The 13,712-nt window shown below is 35.3% G+C and overlaps 2 protein-coding genes across 4 annotated transcripts in view; both read right to left on the reverse strand.

The window, feature by feature from the left end:
- Nup98-96 (nuclear pore complex protein Nup98-96) overlaps positions 1-13,712 on the reverse strand; it is a 282,640-nt gene that overhangs the window by 267,257 nt on the left and 1,671 nt on the right. For all 3 annotated transcript variants that reach the window (XM_089713810.1, XM_089713809.1, XM_089713808.1), the window contains exons 2-14: positions 12,146-12,266; positions 11,653-11,778; positions 10,933-11,136; positions 10,326-10,454; positions 9,489-9,622; positions 8,946-9,075; positions 7,876-7,959; positions 6,918-7,010; positions 6,505-6,596; positions 5,431-5,581; positions 4,878-5,003; positions 786-899; positions 4-112 (exon numbers count right to left, since the gene is read on the reverse strand). In XM_089713810.1, coding sequence (XP_089569936.1) covers positions 4-112; positions 786-899; positions 4,878-5,003; positions 5,431-5,581; positions 6,505-6,596; positions 6,918-7,010; positions 7,876-7,959; positions 8,946-9,075; positions 9,489-9,622; positions 10,326-10,454; positions 10,933-11,136; positions 11,653-11,778; positions 12,146-12,188 — 1,535 coding nt within the window. In that variant the 5' untranslated portion in view covers positions 12,189-12,266. The remainder of the gene's footprint in view (positions 1-3; positions 113-785; positions 900-4,877; positions 5,004-5,430; positions 5,582-6,504; positions 6,597-6,917; positions 7,011-7,875; positions 7,960-8,945; positions 9,076-9,488; positions 9,623-10,325; positions 10,455-10,932; positions 11,137-11,652; positions 11,779-12,145; positions 12,267-13,712) is intronic.
- LOC149475044 (uncharacterized) overlaps positions 5,096-13,712 on the reverse strand; it is a 51,509-nt gene continuing 42,892 nt past the window's right edge. Inside the window, exon 13 of the transcript XR_016318124.1 lies at positions 5,096-5,115. The gene's annotated coding sequence lies outside the window, so the exon portion shown is untranslated. The remainder of the gene's footprint in view (positions 5,116-13,712) is intronic.

The raw sequence follows: 13,712 nt of genomic DNA on the forward strand, positions 1-13,712 counted from the left end.
TACCTTTGCACCATACTATTGTTGGCATTATTCTGTCCAAGCCCGAGTCCTGTGCCGCCCAAACTTGTGTTGTTATTGAATAAACCACCGCCTCCTAAACCTAAGTTGAGACCTAGAAATACATAAAAATATAAAATTATTATAAATAAATAAAAAATAATCCTACCAATATTATATATACGAAAGTTTGTGAGGATGGATGTAACGCAAATACTACTGAACTGATTACAATGAAATTTAGCACACATACAGAGGGTAACTTGGATTAACACACAGGATAGGCTTTTTTCCCAGAAATCCCACGGGAACGGGAACTAGGCGCGTTATTCTTTGAAAATGCGGGCGAAGCCGCGGGCGGACAGCTAGTATATCATATTTTTAACTAGGTCTCAAGCTATCTCTGTACGGAATTTGAAGTAAATCCATGTGGGAATTTTTGGGATTAGCCCGGACATACATTTTTGGCATCGGTATCTATTGTATATCACGACCCAAGAATTCTTTAAAACAATATTCAACGTACAGTTTTGACTTTCCTACGATTTTATTATATTTATTTATTTATTTATTTATTTATTTAGACATACCAACAGAGTACACATAAAAATTATAACAATTAGATCTTAACAACTAACGAATATTAATGTGATGTATACACCAATTACAGGTATGCACAAGAAAACTTATACATATAATTACGTTACTGTTATTTTAAGTGCTTAAATAAATTTAATTACAAAAATAAAAATAAATAAATCGTTAAACGACTGTATAGATATACTCACCACTCTGAAGATTATAATTTGGCTGCGAGAACAGCGACGTGCCTGTGCCGAGATTATTAAATGACGTCGGTTTTGCTTGGAACGATGTCCCTAAACCCGTGTTTTGGCCTGTACCTGTAAAATATTAATAAATAAAAAACTTTATATGTAACAAATATACAGTGTGTCCGGACATGACATACCGATATTTGAAGGGGCTATTCTCCAGGTATTTTTATCGACAATTCAACCCCTCTACAGTCCCCTACCTCACCCCCCTCAAAATGGCAAACCTATCAATTCGGATTGTGAATTTATGAAAATTGTAATAACTTCGAAAGTGAGTGTCACAAAATACTAAATTTGGTTTTATTTGAACAATAACAAGTTATTCTAGGGACCACTAAACAAATTTAATTGATAAGAGTGATGAAACATACTTTAATAAATTCGAAAACCATTTTGAGGGGGGTGAGGTAGGGGACTGTAGAGGGGTTGAATTGTCGATAAAAATACCTGGAGAATAGCCCCTTCAAATATCGGTATGTCATGTCCGGACACACTGTATACATATAGCAGTAACAAAGTCGCACCCTATATTATGTATGCAAAGGTATTTAAAATTCACAACGGATTTTGATGAAGTCTTTTAATAGATAGTGTGATTAAAGAGGAAGGTTTTAGCACAGTATTACCATTATTTCCTACAGTAGTGCGACGAATGTACTTGTGCAGAGAAACGGAGGGGAACTGGCGGGGGTCGGGCGACGCGGGCCGCGTAAAGCAAACACGCTTAGTTTGCTTTACCTAGCGCGAAAGGATGACGCAGTCGTATTTTTTGTGTAATAATTTTATTATACATAGGTACTTACATATTCTATTATGGCGCGCACAAACTGTTCGGTTTACGGATGTAAATCTACATTGAACTCCCAGAAGGAAACAATATTTCAGAAAGATTGTATTAATTGTATCTGTTGAATTAAAATCAAAGCTATGTATATATGTTGTCCTCATTATTTTCTAATCAGATTGTACATCCCAATGCGAATGCATTACTTAGTTAAATGTTATAATATACAATTAAGAACATCCAAAAATAAAGTGTCCACGTAAATAATATTTAGCAGTGCAATATCTGTAATTATATATTTATGAACAAATAATTACATCAGATTTAAAAATCGCAATTATTTTGAATGTACATATGAATAAAGATTTCATCATAATATTAATAATCACAATTGTTTTATTTCCCATTTGTTGCAACCCTAGCGTATTTTCGTGTGGCAGCGTCATTACCTACGCTGGCGGCGGCATCGCGCGACATCAAAGGCGATTCCTTACTGTAGGAAATAATGGTAATACTGTGGTTTTAGTATATAATTTACTAGCTGTGCTCTGCGGTTTTACCCGCAGTGCTCCGCTCCTGTTGGTCTCAGCGTGATGATATATAGCCTATAACCTTCCTCGATAAATTTGCTATCTAAAACCGAAAGAATTATTCAAATCGGACCAGTAGTTCCCGAGATTAGCGCGTTCAAACAAACTCTTCAGCTTTATAGTATTATAGACTACAAGCCCGCATATGAAAAAAATATGGGTCAAATGAACCACCAGGGGTCATATCTAGAACGAAAGAAGAGCAAAAAATAATAAGATTCATCACTATGCCGTCACTTGTAAGCTGTCCAACTGAGTGCAGATGAGAATTGAAAAGTACAGGTAGACTCGGTAAATTTTGGTCATATATTTTTGTACGGCATTCTTAACCATCGATAGATCCATTAAAAATAATAAAAAACCGCTCAGTGCCGTACAAAAATGTTGGTCCAACAAGTCGGAATTTTTATTTAATTTCCGAGAGTTACCGGGGGTAAATTTGGTCATTTGACCATGTACGGCATCTGTGTCATACTATCGCTATAGTGCTTTTAATCCATTATTCCGCAACGCCGTACAAAAATCATGGGGACAAGGGGAAAAAATCGAGAGTTGCAATCCCCTCTCTTTCCCCACTCCAGGGGGTCATTTGACTAAGTACGGCTTCGGTTCCAAAACATTATCTAGCACTCAAAAGTACTATTAAAAGCAATGCCGTCAAAAAATAATTGTTCTTTTAAATGTATACCAATAATCATCTTAATTTCATCGAATTCTTGATATAAAGAGCTGTAAGGTCATTTGACCCCGTACGGGAACTTTTTTTTTAACATGATATTGTAAAATTCAATTGTTGTATAGTATTGCCGTTCAAAAGAAACCGTTCTAAAAAAGTTATAGAGAAATGCAAAACCAGAAATTTTGTTAAAGTTTAAACATCGTAGATTAATGAAATATAATAGTTTTCTACACTTTATTCGTTGTTTTAAATAGTATTAACATAGATAAATTAGGAAAAAATGATGCCGTACATTTTTGTGCAGACCACATCTTTTAGGCTGATGAAAGCGACGAAAGCTACAATTTTAAGGGTGCTTTATGGCCATTTGATACAGTACGGCATTAACATATTTTTACCCAACTACGGCAAAGCAAAAGGAGGGTTATGGTTTTGACAGGTCATGTATGTATGTTCATCTATTCCCTCGTAACTTCTAAACTACTTATCAGAATTCGACAAATGACATATCATTAGAAGCGTCTGAATTGTTCACTGGATAACCAGCGACCAGCTAGCTAAAGGCTATATGGGGTTTCACAAAATCTAATGTGGCGCCCTCTAGCGGACAAAACATACAGAGTAAAAAAATAAAGTTAAGATAAAAATGCCGTGTTTGGTATCATTTGAAAGCGCTTTACTTGTACATTTTGAATATGTATATATTACTAGCATTTGCTTGTGACTTTACCTGTATTCATGGGCTGATTGCATATAATTCACATCTTTTCGTTCATAGCTTTTTTATTAGTTCATCAATTTAACGGAGTCCATTCCACTTGACTCCGACTTTCCAAGGTGATAATTAACCACCTCGAGCTTCTTAATATTAATTTATATTTATATTTTATTATCAAAATATAAAGCAAACATTTCGTTATATGGATTTTTTCTTTTTCAGATTTTTCCCCTTTGAACCAACGAAAATGTACGGCACATGAAAAAATATTATCTATGCATAAAATACTTTAAAAATAAATTTATTTCGTGTTGTGTCAAATGACCCCCTGGAGTGGGGAAAGAGAGGGGATTACAACTCTCGATTTTTTCCCCTTGTCCCCATGATTTTTGTACGGCGTTGCGGAATAATGGATTAAAAGCAGTATAGCAATAGTATGACACAGATGCCGTACATGGTCAAATGACCAAATTTACCCCCGGTAACTCTCGGAAATTAAATAAAAATTCCGACTTGGTGGACCACCATTTTTGTACGGCACTGAGCGGTTTCTTATTATTTTTAATGGATCTATCGATGGTTAAGAATGCCGTACAAAAATATATGACCAAAATTTACCGAGTCTACCTGTACTTTTCAATTCTCATCTGCACTCAGTTGGACAGCTTACAAGTGACGGCATAGTGATGAATCTTATTATTTTTTGCTCTTCTTTCGTACTAGATATGTCCCGTGGTGGTTCATTTGACCCATATTTTTTTCATATGCGGGCTTGTAGTCTATTACAAGTAATAGATTAGATTTTAGACTAAGCGGGCGAAGCCGCGAGCGGAAAGCTAGTAGATAATATATTACAATACAATATCTTCTTATATATAAAAATGAATCGCAAAATGTGTTGGTAAGCGCATAACTCGAGAACGGCTGAACCGATTTCGATAATTCTTTTTTTATTATATGCCTTGAGGTACGAGGATGGTTCTTATGTAGAAAAACGTAAATATTATGTACCACGGGCGAAGCCGGGGCGGACCGCTAGTATATAAATATAAAAATACCTACATATACGATATTTCTATATATATATAATATAAATCTCGTGTCACAATTTTTGTCCTCAATGGACTCCTAAACCACTTAACCGATTATAATAAAATTCGCACACCATGTGCAGTTCGATCCAACTTGAGAGATAGGATAGTTTAAACATGTAGGTACCACGGGCGAAGCCGGGGCGGACCGCTAGTAACTCAATAAAATAATGAAATCTTACCCATCTGCGGTTGAGAATTAAAACCAAACGCCGGTTGGCTCGTCGCCGGTTTCCCAAACGTACTGCCCCCACCGAATAAAGATGTTGAAGTGTTCGCACCGAAACCTGACGTGTTCGCGCCGAACGCTACAAAATGGACAAAAATAAAGAAATAAAGTTTATTTAGGGCCGATTTTTCAATGCTTGGATAAAACATATCCGTCCAATAAAGTATTACACGAACATTTTAAAATGTCACCTGTAAACTGTCATATACGGACAATTAGAATACATTTTTGAAATGGTAGTTTAATACGTTATTCGATGAATAAGTTTTAACCAACGATTGAAAAATCAGCCCTAAATATAATATCATATTAATAACCGTGGCGAAAATTGGCTGTTAAGATCGTAAAGTGCGTCAAAATATTTTTACGTATTGAAAAGTGCATCGAAATTTGGAAATTTATATTGTAAAGAGGGCAGAAGACATTTTAATTGGAATTTGACATTTATATTGTAAAGTGCATCGAAGAAGTGCGTTAAAAAAACACTAAAAATAATTTTATATCACCTGGTGTAGTGGTACCAAACGTAGGTGCCGAAGTCTGCGCAGTTTTAGCCCCAAACAGGCCCCCACCGCCGAAAGACCCAAACCCTGTGCTTGTGGCTGGGGCCCCAAAGGCCCCGGTCGCCGGTTTGGCCCCAAATAGGCCCCCGGTTTGCTGAAACAAAATTGGTATCAACAGGATCGTTCAATATTAGGATAAAAAAAATGTGTGCGTGTACTAGTGTACACACGTAAGAAGTGAAACTTTTTTATGACTTATTTTTCAAAAAATAATTTACTATATGCAACTTTACAGAAATACGGTCGAATCACGCGTGGTAGTGATAAGAAAAAGATGGCGCGTAACGGAAAAATGTCACGCGTAACGAAAGAAATGTTACACTAAATTTTTTTCCAATCCCGATAAAGAAGTTTCACTTCAAAAAGCGCGTGGCTCCGCTCTTGTTGGTGTGTAAGTGCAAAATTTAAATTTACACGATGATTAAGTAATGCAAACAAAGTAAAAACAAGGTGTTAAAATACAAGAAACATTTAAATTCCCCCCCTTTCCCCCCTGTTGCTTAATGCAAGTGCGAAATCACCGGAAAAAGTTTATTTTTCAAACGTCTGAATGCCCTTTTATTATTTTAAATAATGGTTTCTTCGGCTACTCTCAATTTCCGGGTTAATTCGTCCAAATTATCAATCAAAAATATTATCGAATTATAATGTGTTATAAATTTTTGTCACATCAATGTTCAAAAAATTATTGTCTATTATTCTTATGACCTTGACAACACGGACATAGTGAGAAGACTGAAAAGGACAAAACCTTTTGAGTTAGTTTAGTGAAGTGTCAGTGTAATATAGTGAGTGCTATTCATAAAGAACACATGAACAAAGTGTCTTCGCCTTAAATAGAGACATTAAGAAAAGTGTTAATGGACACATTCTTAGACATACTATACCTAGCAAATTAAGTTAGATATATATTACTCATTAGCCTATAGTAAAAGGCTAGATCGTAATTTTCAATAATGATACCTTAGGTTCATTATTTTAGGTAAAAAAAAAATATTCCTATGATATATTCCTCACCTGATTCTGTGTGTTGGAGCCGAAACCGAATGTAGATGTGTTTGTTCCAAACGCAGGCGCTTGTGTTGTTGTGGCACCGAATAGACTTGTACCTGATTTAACAAAATAAATGTATTTATAATTGATTAAATAAATATAATATGTATTATAATATAAATATGTACTACTTCTTTCACTGTTGTCTTCTATAATTAAAGAAAAATAATCTAATTATACATCACTACAAAACAAAGTCGCTTTCTCTATGTCCCTTTGTATGCTTAAATCTTTAAAACTACGCAACGGATTTTGATGCGTTTTTTTAATAGATAGAGTGATTCAATAGGAAGGTTTTAGTATATTATTAGGTTTTAGACAAAGCGGGCGAAGCCGCGGGTGGTAAGCTAGTATTTTATATAAAAATTTATTCTTACCTGTAGTGGGAGTAGCTCCAAACGCCGGTTTATTCGCACCAAACAATCCCGTAGTGCTCGTGTTTTGTGCGTTGTTTCCGAACGAAAATGTATCTATAATAATAGAGAAAATAATACATATACATATAATACATATACATATGTATATATATATAATTCTCGTGTCACAATGTCTGTCCTCAATGGACGCCTAAACCACTTAACCGATTATAATAAAATTCGCACACCATGTGCAGTTCGATCCAACTTGAGAGATAGGATAGGTTTTATCCCGGAAATCCCACGGGAAAGGGAACTATGCGGGGTTTTCTCTGAAAACGCGGGCGAAGCCGCGGGCGGAAAGCTAGTACATATTAAATAAATAAAATATTCAAATATTTTAGTAGAAAATTTACAAAAACTATTTAATTTTCAATTCGTAAATAATATGTATTTGAAAAAAATAAGCGTGTAATATGTATGCCGAGCACACGTATCAGAAGTGAAACTTCTTTAGCAAGATGCGTCGATAACAAAATCGTTGCCTTACTCCACGACGTGCCGGTATTGCCATGATGCGACCTTGAAATTTTAATCTCAACGTGCGTAACGAAGTTTCACTTCAAAAAACAAATACATTTAGAAATTTACTACTTTTATCTTGTCAAGAAAGTTTCACTTCTGACACGTGTGCTCGGCACAAACGCTCTTCTTTTTTATTAAATTCTCTGATACGTAATAAAATCGAGTTTAAAAGCATGTATCTAAAAAAAATGTGTGCGTGTACACACGTAAGAAGTGAAACTTCTTTATGACCTTATTTTTCGAAAAATAATTTACTATATGCAACTTTACAGAAATACGTCGAATCATGCGTGGTAGGGATAAGAAAAAAATGGCACGTAACGGAAAAATGTTGCACTAAATTTTTTTGCCAACCCCGATAAAGAAGTTTCACTTCAATAAAATGAATACTTACTAGTCTGTCCAAAACCACTTGTATTCGCCATACTGCCGCCGCCGAATAGGCTCGGAGCCGTGGTAGTGGCTGTTTGACCGAACGCTATAAAAACAGAGATAATAACATTATTATGTATCTCTTGGTATAAAGTAGATGACAATCCTACTAATATTATAAATGCGAAAGTTTGTGAGGATGGATGTATGACCATCTATGTATGTTTGTTACTCTTTCACGCAAATACTACTGAACCGATTACAATGAAATTTTGCACACATATAGAGGGTAACTTGGATTAACACATAGGTTTTATCCCGGAAATCGCACGGGAACCGGAACTATGCGGGCTGTAGCAAGTTAATAATAATATGATACTAGCTGTGCCACGTGGTTTCACACGCTAAGGAACCTGTGTGCAAAATCAAATATTTCTTTATATCATGTGTTATTCTGACCAAATTCGTCCTGTAGCTGAAAGAGTACCAAACATCCATACATCCATACTTACAATTTTATGTTGGTGGTTTCACACTATTTTCAGTATTATAAAAAATGTCGTTACGAACACACAACTTAGTACTAAATATTATTGTAGAGTATGTTATATAATTTAAATTTAAATTCAAATCAACCCACCTACAGTATTAAACAGTGGATTTAATTTGATTTTGATTTACACCTACCACATTTTTAATTCTAAATCAACCCACATTTTTATTGTTTAGTAAGCGCTTGACCACAATCTCACCTGATGTTAAGCTAAGAAGTATTCTAAGTAGCTTATTTTGAATTTGAATTTGAATCTTGAATTTGAAAAAGCCTTACGGCCAGCTGTGTAGTCTTCCAAACATTACTTAGTTTCTAACCACCTAATTACTATAATTGATATCAAATTCAAATCAACCGTCCTCCCTAAGGTGTTACAGTAATATAAAAATTTGATTTTAAATTACCTGCTACCACATTTGAATTCAAATTCAAAACACCCACCTACCTTATTGAAGTGTTACAGTTTTAACAAAATTTGATTTCGAACTACCTTCTACCACATTTGATTTCAAAATCAAATTCAAATCAAATCAACCGACCTCCAGTATTAAACAGCGGTTTCACAGTGTTATCTGCCGGCTGTTGGAATCCGAACATACCGCTGCTGCCCTTACGGCCGGCTGTGTAGTCTTCTAGACGCAACTCTTCTAGGGACTTCGTTTCGTATTCCTGGAAGAGATATGCAGCTTATAAAAAAAATATAGTATAAATAAACCTTAGATAAAAATTTTACTACTTTCTTTGAATCTTGCCGAAGAAGTTTCACTTCAGACACGTGTGCTCGGCACACATGCTCTTTTTTTTGCATTTTTTGTGCTTTTAGGTAAGAAGCTACACAATGTGAGTTTATTCTGCGAGTTGCCGCCCTACACACCAAGTCCGTGCCTGCTACGGGCTGATATTTAAACTAGTCTTTTTGCTATCATTTTTTGTGCTTTTTTCTTACCAACACAATGCAAATTTAACCTATTATTAGATTATAGTTACTTTTTTGTGTTTTAGGCCATTTTTTGCCACTTATTCGAAATTTTTTGTCATTTTTTCCCACTTTTCGACCATTTTTCCCCTATTTCCCCACTAACCTTCATACAAGTGATGCAATGGTGCCGTATATTGACCGTCTGCGAGTTGCCGCCCTTCACCACTACATCGGTCCCGGCTACGGGCTGGTATTTAACATGCGCAGTACCAGACGCTTGTTGTTGACCAAACGCTCCTGTATAAGTAAATATACATGTAATTAGTATATTTATTTTATCACTACATGGTATAAAACGAATAATCTATCTCTGTATCAAATTTCATACAGATCGGATGAGCTATTTTTGCGTAAAAGAGCGAAATACATACATTACAACAACAATATATTTGATGTTCGTTTGTTGTTCTTTAATTAGTAAAAAAAATTCATTTTATCACTAACCATTATAAAACTAAGCCACGTCTATCTGTCTGTTCGCAAAGAACTCAAAAACGACTGCACTGAAGGTGTAAAATTACTATTATTAGTAAAACTTATGTACAATAAAAATAGTGGGTTATACAGAAGATTAAAAAAAAATCCAAGACATTTTTTTATAAATGTTAAGTTATAATTGCAATAAATTACCTATTATTCAATAATAAGTTTATCCCTACTAATTTTATAAATGCGAAAGTAACTCTGTCTTTCTGTTTGTCTGTAATACTTTTACAACTGTTATGTTGTAAAACGGGACTTCACTATTGAAGGGACAGACATACAGCTACTTTAACATTTGTAACATAACCAAAAACAGTAGAGACGAATATTCATATTTATTTGCAAGAATGTAGTTACAAATTATACTTACATGTTTTAGTTACAATATTATGTGGCTAATACATTCTACCCATCGATTGGGTGTGCAAATATTAAATTTCTTCTGCCGTCTACTCACCGCCAGACGAGAAAAGACCGCCGCCAGCCGGCTGACTACTGAAAAGACCGCCAGTGTTAGTAGACGCGGGTGAACTGAACAGACCACCCGTGGTCGGAGCCGATGATGCTGTCGCTCCGAAACCGAAACCTGATGATAAAAACACCTTTTTAGTACCAATTCAAAACACACTTTAATGATAAAATCAACTAAAAGGTAATAAAATTAATAAATGTTGATTTTTTTTATTATTTACATTATTCAGGATAATTAAAACTATTGTAAATAGGATAATAGAAACTATTGTATTGTCATCGATCCTTGAAAAGTGTAAAAAAGTAAGAATTAACCCTGTCCATTTAAAGAAGGTCAAAATGGAGTCAACATACAAACATACAGGTAAAGCTAATAAAAGCGTGTTCAAATGGGAATGTTTATTGTAAATCAATGATTGTTTAATCATTGATTTTCATAATGTAAGATGTACATTATGCCTGTGAAGTGCCTGTTAAATTTATTTTTGCTAAATTATTAAATTGTTCTTTGTAACTAACTGTAAGCATTGTGTATTTGGTTGTTCCTCACAATCAAAGGTAAACAATGATTACTTTTAATACAAATAACTCACCAGCCGGCTTAGCGCCAAACGCGTTAGCATTCTGATTGTTCCCAAACAGTCCGCCCGTTGAGGGTGTATTTGCACCAAACAAGCCCCCCGTCGATGTACTAGCGCCAAACGAACCGAAACCGCTTGAACCAAACGATGGGGTCGGGTTGGTCGACGTGGAGGCGCCGAATAACCCCCCGGTGGTGTTCGTTTGACCGAAAAGACCTGTAAATTGTGATTAATTTAATAAAAAAGCACAATAATTATAGTGCAGGATCCTTCGCCCATTTTTGCACATGATTACTATCAAGCTAATTTTCCATGAGTAGCTTTATTTTGACGAGACGCCCAATAATTTCCTGTACGAAACTCTCGATTGTGGCAGCTAACAGAGGTAACAAGGATAAAATGTTTTGATTTGATGGTTCTCAAATATTTATTACGCAATTTGTAGGACAATATGTCTGTTGAATTATAAAACAAAAAAATCAGCTGGTTAGTAATCATTTATGATGACCTCGTTAAACCCATCCAACACAGGGTCAATACAAGAACAACTGACCCCCCCCCGATACGTCTACCTTGAATGAACCCGTTGGATACACAGCCAAACACACAATAAATACAAGAACGCGTTGAATCAGCCTGTTGTGTACAAAAGTCAATACAAGGACGACCCAACCAATACAAGAACAACCCTACCAATACAAGAACAACCCAATCAATACAAGAACAACTCACCGCCCCCGGGCGCAGTATTAGCAGGTGTTGCTCCGAACGCGGGCGGTGCGCCGAACGCACTCGCACCAGCCGCCGGCTTGAACCCTCCAAACGGGGACGACGTTGTTGCGCCTGTGTTGAACGAGCCTGGAAAATAAATAAATATATCAGGACAATTTTCACACGGCACAATCTGATCCCATACTAAGCTTTCGCTTGTGTTATGGAAACCAGATGGCTGATAGACATACATATTTAATTTAAAAAAAATACTTATATAGATAACTAGAGGTTCGCCCCGGCTTCGCCTGTGGTACATATTTCGCAATAAAGGTAGCCTATGTCCTTTCTCGGGTATCAAAATATCTCCATACAAAATTTCATGCAAATTGGTTCAGTAGTTTAGGCGTGATTGAGTAACAGACAGACAGACAGAGTTACTTTCGCATTTATAATATTAGTAGTATGGATGGATTTACGCCTAAGTTACAATAAAGTTATACGAAATACTTACCGAAGCCAGAAGTGTTACTGCCGAATGTCGGTTTCTGAAACATGATGCCTTTCCTTGCGTATTCCTTTTATTGATGTCTTAACAAATCTCTTCTTGTAAGGCTAAAAGCCTTCCATTTTATCTGGAATCAAAAATCACTTAATTAACTTTGTAATTTTAAGAGAAAGATTAACATTTTTCGGGAAATTATAGAAATTCTTTAACCCATTGAGCCCCGAACGGCCCGATCGGTCTATGACACAATAGATTTTCTAATGTTATGTTCTTATCTAAGGAAAACCCGCATAGTTCCCGTTCCCGTGGGATTTCCGGGATAAAACCTATGTGTTAATCCAACTTACTTTCGATATGTGTGCTAAATTTCATTGTAATTGGTTCAGTAGTATTTGCGTGAAAGAGTAACAAACACACACACATCCTCACAAACTTTCGCATTTATAATATTAGTAGGATTAAACAAGATTTAGACAATGTAGATCCGAAGAAACTTAGTGTTTTGCAATGCTATTGAATGACTAAATATCTATTTGATGTCGTCACATATTTTTGATCAGATTTTCCTGTTCTTTCTCTGTCCTTGAAATTTTATGACGTAACTCTTATATGAGCAGTATGATTCATCGGAGAAAGTTTCACAATTACAGTAGCACCTCGTTAAGTCGAACCTCGATAAGTCAAAAACCTCCAAATCTCGAAAAAATGTCATGTTCCCTTCCCTTCAAACCCGAAAACCTCCGTAACTTGAAATCTTGGCCCTCTGTTAGTCGAAATAATCACCGAGTCCCTCCAAGCCATTTTGGTACATATTTTCACTCTATAACTCGAAAAATTAAATTTGACCTCTGTATCTCGAACATGGCAACATTTTATTTTACAATCTTTATAACTTGATCATTTTTACTTTAACAACTTGCCGACAGTGCAGTACAGTGTACACTATAATAATTGTTTCTTAGAAAACATTTTAGGAGTATAGATACGATAATAAATTTATGACTCACTGATGACGAAATTATCGATTCAGTAGCTCAGAAAACCGATACTAATGATTAAGATGACATAGAAGACGTGAATAGTACATGAGCTCCATGCGTTTCCATCAAAGAGGCAAGAACCGCATTGAATACCTTACGAAATTTTATGGAGCAAACCAGTATCTCTGCAGAAGAAGAAGAATTTTCTGTTCTTTATAGATTAGACAATGCTAGAGAACAACCAAATTATCTAAAGCAAAAAAATACTGACTTTTTTAATGCCATATTTTTTATTTTAAAATGATTTGAAATAATGTTGATTTATAAATAATAAATAAAAACATGTTTGTCACCTCTGCAAGTTGAATTTTAATGTACTTTACCTCTCTAACTCAAAATTTATAAGAATAAACCTCAAACTCTTTATGTCGAATCAAAATCCGCCTAAGTCGAAATCCTCCTTAAGTTGAAAACTCTATAACTCGAATTTTTTGGCGTCTCCCTTGATATTCGACTTATAGAGGTGCTACTGTATTATTAAAGTTGTGCAATGTTTATAAACAAACATTTGTTTATATTATAATAATAAAAAA

Source organism: Colias philodice, chromosome 31 (genome assembly GCF_061535455.1).
Source record: "Colias philodice isolate Cphi_HAF_F1 chromosome 31, ilColPhil1 Martin Lab GWU primary, whole genome shotgun sequence".
Taxonomy (NCBI): domain Eukaryota; kingdom Metazoa; phylum Arthropoda; class Insecta; order Lepidoptera; family Pieridae; genus Colias; species Colias philodice.